The following is a 5,986-nucleotide window of genomic DNA, read 5'->3' as shown; positions in this document are numbered from 1 at the left end:
GGGCTTTTGAGGACGTCTGCTCTAGATGATATAGAATGATGTGTTACCAGACAAAATACTTTAAAGCATCAGTTAGCTATAATGATTTATTAACTAGATTTTTCTTCTGTGTTCCATTTCTAGAAGAAACAAATGACAAAATCTGGTGTTATAAGGTCTTTCTAAAAATAAATATCTTATAGGACTTTTCCTAGGAACATATTCAATCCAACTGTCATGTTCCTTGTGCTTTGAAGTGATTTTGGAGGAGTAGGAGGCAATTCTCTGATTTATTTATTTTTCAATATGGTAGAACCTCTATACTTGACCATCTCCCTGCATTGACTGTCTCCTTCAGTTGACCTAATTTTCATAGACTGGTCATGCGCCACATGTACATAGCAATATAATAGGCCTAGTTCCTTATGTTGACCACCTCCATCACCTCTGTATGTTGACCACTTAGTTGCAGCCTGTTAGGTGGCCAACTTATAGAGGTTCTACTGAGGATGTACCATTTTGTTTCTAGAGTAAACATCACAGTTTTGGCCAGGCACTGTGGCTGATGCTTGTCATCTTAGCACTTAGGGAGGCCAAGGCGGATGGATTGCTTGAGCCCACAAATTTGAGACCCACCCTGAGCAAAAGCAAGACCCTGTCTCTACTAAAAATAGAAAAATTGAGGCAAGAGGATAGCTTGAGCCCAAGAGTTGGAGGTTGCTGTGAGTTATAATGCCATGGCACTCTACCCAGGGTGACAGCTTGAGACTGTCTCAAAAAAAAAAGTCACAGTTTTAACAGAATTGAGGAAGCAGTTCTTATAATTAGGTTTCTAAAATAAGAATTGAATGTTGTAGTTGGCGATTTTGATTAATAAGTTTTATAAAAGGACAATATTGTTTTAAAAGAAAGGAAAATATGTTTATTAAGTGAAATTACTTTGGTGATGTATTTTTGTAAAATCCCTAGTAACTCAGAAAGCATTGTCTGTGCCCTTTTAAACACTTCACAAATACATGACAGGAGGGGAAATGTAAACTGATGAAATACAGTTTCATACTTTAGCACATCATTTGCGGAAAATACAACTTGTTCCCTCATGACCTTATAAAGCAATGAGGAGACTGCATAGGAGTGAAGGGAGAATGAGAGGAAAATTTATTGTTTTAACAGTAGTCATGTGCTTTGAATGGCCTGACCAAGAAGTTACTATTATTTGTTTTGCAAGCCTTTTTCTCTGATTCCATGGAGATCTCATTGACTACAGCTGCAGCCCCTAGTGCTTATGAGGATTTCCTTTCAGCTTAGACTTAATCCTTTTAAGCTCCTAGGTATAAGGATAAATGTTTATTTTCAAGGTAGCATTTTACCGCATTGAATTTGTTTGAAAAATGATTCAGTCATTTTCTGCCTTATTCTTAAATATTGCTGTGTACATCATGTTTCTAGGTAGGTGAGCTCGTGAAACAATATGAAGAGGAGAAAATAGCCTTTTAAGGAAATTGGCCCACAGAAAGGATGGCCTTCTTGGACAATCCAACTATCATTCTAGCTCATATTCGTCAGTCACATGTGACCAGTGATGACACAGGAATGTGTGAAATGGTTCTCATTGATCATGATGTTGACCTAGAGAAGATTCATCCTCCTTCAATGCCTGGAGACAGTGGGTCAGAAATTCAGGGAAGCAATGGTGAGACTCAGGGCTATGTCTATGCCCAGTCAGTCGATATTACCTCAAGTTGGGACTTTGGTATTAGAAGACGCTCAAACACAGGTAAACATTGTCTTCTAGTCATGTATTCTGAGCTTTAAATCAGTAAACAGTCTTAAGGAATAATGCAGAATGTTAGAACAGGCTTAGTGAGAAAAGCTGCTGTGTATTAATAGAAACGTGCATGTGTCAGAGCAGCATCTCCATCTCTGCCCCTTTGAATGGAGATCATCTCTAGAATGTTATTGGAAGGAAGGAGACAGAAGAGGGAAAGGTGAAAAAGTTGGCTAGGAGAGGTACGTAGGATGTTATCCTTCTGAAAAAATCTTCATGTGGAAAGGGAAATAGACCTGTTTTGAGTGTCTTCTCTGAACAACATTAGTCCCAGTAGGTAGACTACCTGGAGGCATAATTCAGTTGACAGAACAAAGAATTTTAAACTGTCTAAGACAGTTTTTGCCCCTGAGGAATTGTAGGGGTTTGAGGAAGTGGGAATATTTGTGAAGCTGGTTTTAATAGGAATTTGGATGAATGTGAGATGAGAAAAGGTGCTCCTGTTTTTGATACTTTACTTTTAAAATTTGATCAATATCCTTTGATATTTGTGGCTTGAAAATGCTCAACTTTGGTATATGTATTTCATCATTAGCTTTTAAAACCTTATGATTGCTCATTTTCCAGTTTATATTTTTTGGTGGCCTTTCAAGGAGCATGTAATGAACAAAGGCCTTTTTATACTTACATAAATTTTTTCGAGTACATATTGTAGTTGTAATATGACAGTTTATTCTAGGAGATAATTTTTAAAAAGATAATCAGAAAATATAACCTCCAAATTAGCAAGAGTTACCTACTAAGTACACCCAGGAAGGGTAATGGCAGGAAATGTAGTAGACATTAGAAATATTTACATATTTATTTTCATGAGCCAAATGTAAAATGTACATGAAGGAGTGTTGCAGGTAGAGCTGGATATAAACTGTACAATGCAGTGAAACGCACATTAAGGTTTTGGTTCAGAATTCAGCATCTGTGGCATCAAAAAGAACAATCTGTTCTCATGATGAAAATAATTAATAGCATTTCCTGGTATCTAAAGGAATTTTTATCAAAATAGAATTTGAATGAAGGTTTGAATGTAATTTAGAACCATGGATTCTCAGTTCTATAGTTGAAACTGACTTCCTTGCCAGTTACTGAGATGATATCTTATATGACAGGTTGAATGGATTTCAGTGGGAGAATGCCGCTAAATTGAGAGCTTTATGATTATATTACTTTGGCTGTACCCTTTACATTTATTAATTGCAATTGAATGTATTTTTCTTCAGTGAAATTTGCTTAGATATAGTGACATTGTCAGAATGCTTTTCCCAGCATAGTTGAAGTTTCTGGCAAGATTATATTCAGTGTTTCCCTACCACCATGACCACAATGCTAAGGCAAGAGTGTGTGACTTCCTACTTTGAAAGAGACTGAAAAAGAAGTTTATTTTATTTATTTTTATTAGCAATATGCCAAGATAGGAAGTTGCAGATTAGCAAGAGAAATGAATTTCAAGAGATGACATCAGTTGTCACTTTTCCATTGTGAACTTTGTAGGCAGCAGTTGTTAATGGATACTGAATGTTACTTTTTAAAGGATCAGTTCATTGACTTTTGCAGGTTGATCAGCCAATGGGCAATATAATCACAAATACATAATTTTAGGTGACTCACATTGTTGAAATTTCTTTAGCTAGCACTTAGATGCTAATAATTAATTGAGATTGTGGGTTACCCTAGTGACCAAAGGAATTTGCTTTATAATCTTTGCAGCATATCTTAAAATTTTGTAAAAGAAAAATTGTTCTTTTTAAGATTTGACTAATGTTACAAAGATACAAATCATTTATTTTACTACCTATAAACTGTTTCAGCCCACTGAAGAAAAGCTATGCTAATTTATATAGCTTTGACATTTTATAATTTTCATGATTTTTAGATAAAGGATTTTATATTTAAAACTTTAATAGTCTAGTCTGAGTTCATTTATCTTTAATTTTTGAAACGGGTAGAGTAATTCATAACAGTAATTTTATTCCTGTAATGTAATATTCACTTCAGTTCATTTGTGCATTAAAATTCCTTTAAGACCGTTATTAATGATTTATATAATGAAATGTCATATTAATCACAGAAGTTTTCACATTTTATTATTCTCTTCCATGTTAATACTATCTTTATGATCTCTATTAATGTTTTATATCCTCTAATTTCAATTATAAATCAAGAATATTTTCATGTTTTTGTTGGTATTTGCTTTTCAGGGGTGCCACCTTTAAAATTTTACGACTTTTTCCCTACATATGCAATATAAAACATCTTTATTCATATAAAGGTAGTTAATTATGTCTTTGTTTATAGTAAACTTTCATTGACAAACTTATAGTTATAATATTTCTTTTCAAGCTCAAAGATTAGAGCGACTCCGAAAAGAGAGACAAAACCAGATCAAATGCAAAAATATTCAGTGGAAAGAAAGAAATTCTAAGCAATCAGGTAAATGGAAATAATTTAAATTCTTAATTTGAGATTTATATTTTTAGTTTATATTATTATGTAAGAAATTTATTTTTATTTCATCCTTTTAAATCCTCTGGATAGGTACCTCTTGTGTTTTGAGTTTTGAGCTCTTTCACTTGTGTGCCTTGCCCCTCTGAAGCTGTGTATTCTTTAGGTCTTATCTTTTGGGCCACCCTTAAGGCTGGGTCACAGGGATTGAAGTGTGCAGGAAACAATTTTGTAATAGTAGTCACATTGGTACTTGTTCTTGAGGTCAAGGAGTACTCTGATTTTTCTGAATGGGTTTCTGGATTATAGTTTCCTCTTGGTGGTTCCAACCTATGCTCCTTTGCCTCATTAGTGGCCCTAATAACAATCTTTTTTGCATATATGCTAATTTTTTCCCTTTCGCTTAGAAACCATTATGTTGCTGGTATTACTAGCATTTGATGAGTGTGTTCATATGGAATATACATAAAGGTTGGCTGTATTATATATTTTCAAAGCTACATTTCTGCATGAAGAAACACTTAAAAAATTTCAAAAGTATAATGGTTACATTATGTTTTCTAGACATTCTTTTTTCAGATCCTCAAATGTCTGCAGTTATCATCCTCCCAGCACCACACTGGCATGTAATAGATGCCTAATAAGTATTTGTTGGCTGGTTCCATTACTACACAAGACTAGTCATATTAATGATTATTAACAGCAACACCTACTTAGTGTGTGTACTAGGCACTTTACATTACCTCTAATGTGACAGTCTTATAAGGAGTAGGTATTGTAGTTGTCATATATGGATGAGACAAAAGCTCAGAAAGATTTGATTAATTGCTAAAGTTACACAACTAGGAGATACTAGTGGGATAGGGTCATGTTTTGTATCCAGTCTGTCTGCATATTAAGGCCAGTCTCTTTGTGCTAACCCACACTCTATAAAGTGCTTATCGCTTTTTCATACTATGATTATAGACTCAAGTATCCTCAGTAAATAGAATTTTTTGATTCTAAGTGATGGCTATTTAGCACCAGAAATCCCCTTCACTTCTTGTTCTTCCTTATATCTTATACTGTGACTTGCTGTAGTTCTTAAATGTCTTAGTTTTGCTTTTGATAACTTTAAAAATCTCATTAGACTGGTCTTTTCTGTTGATTCAGTTAATACTTCTCTCTGTTGTGTTTAACACAAACTGAAAATACTTTATATCATTTATCTTGTTCACTTTCTTCAGATTTTTTTGTGTCTTGATGCAGTTCTTACTAATCTGCTCTTCATGAATACAGAGCCAGTTCATCTGGTTTTCTCTCTCTCCAGCTACCCTGTGTTTGCCTTCTTCTGTATCTTAAGAAATTATCAATAAAAAAGAATGAAGAGAGCACCTCAAATATAAGTGCATTGATTCTTCTGCGTTTGACTTAAATTTTGATACATCTAATAAGGAGAATTTTTATTTGCTCCTCCCCTACTCATTCCTTAGAGTCTAATTCACTTTAACTTCTGTTTAGTGTTTCACAGAATATTCTGCAGAAATGGCTAGTTCCTCTTTTGCTTTCACTTGTAACCACACTGTCCATTATATATTCTCTCTTTGGGTTTCTTTCTTTCCTCTTCTGTCTCTCACAGATTTATTAATTGACCCTGTGATCTTACTTCTGAAGAATTTCCTGAATGTGCCAGTTCATGTTTAAAATGTGACCCTTGGCTCGGTGCCTATAGCTCAACCGGCTAAGGCGCCAGCCACGTAC

At 34.5% G+C, this 5,986-nt stretch overlaps 1 protein-coding gene across 1 annotated transcript in view; it reads left to right on the top strand.

Annotated features, from left to right (window-relative positions):
• The window catches only part of MAPKAP1 (mitogen-activated protein kinase associated protein 1), a 280,354-nt gene that overhangs the window by 28,090 nt on the left and 246,278 nt on the right, over nt 1–5,986 (top strand). The window contains 2 exon segments of the mRNA XM_023510481.1: nt 1,429–1,756; nt 4,145–4,234. Coding sequence (XP_023366249.1) covers nt 1,498–1,756; nt 4,145–4,234 — 349 coding nt within the window. The 5' untranslated portion in view covers nt 1,429–1,497.

The sequence above is a fragment of the Otolemur garnettii genome, unplaced genomic scaffold (genome assembly GCF_000181295.1).
Source record: "Otolemur garnettii isolate 467f Iridium unplaced genomic scaffold, OtoGar3 scaffold00014, whole genome shotgun sequence".
Classification (NCBI taxonomy): Eukaryota; Metazoa; Chordata; class Mammalia; order Primates; family Galagidae; genus Otolemur; species Otolemur garnettii.
This window is presented reverse-complemented; position numbering and strand designations above follow the sequence as displayed.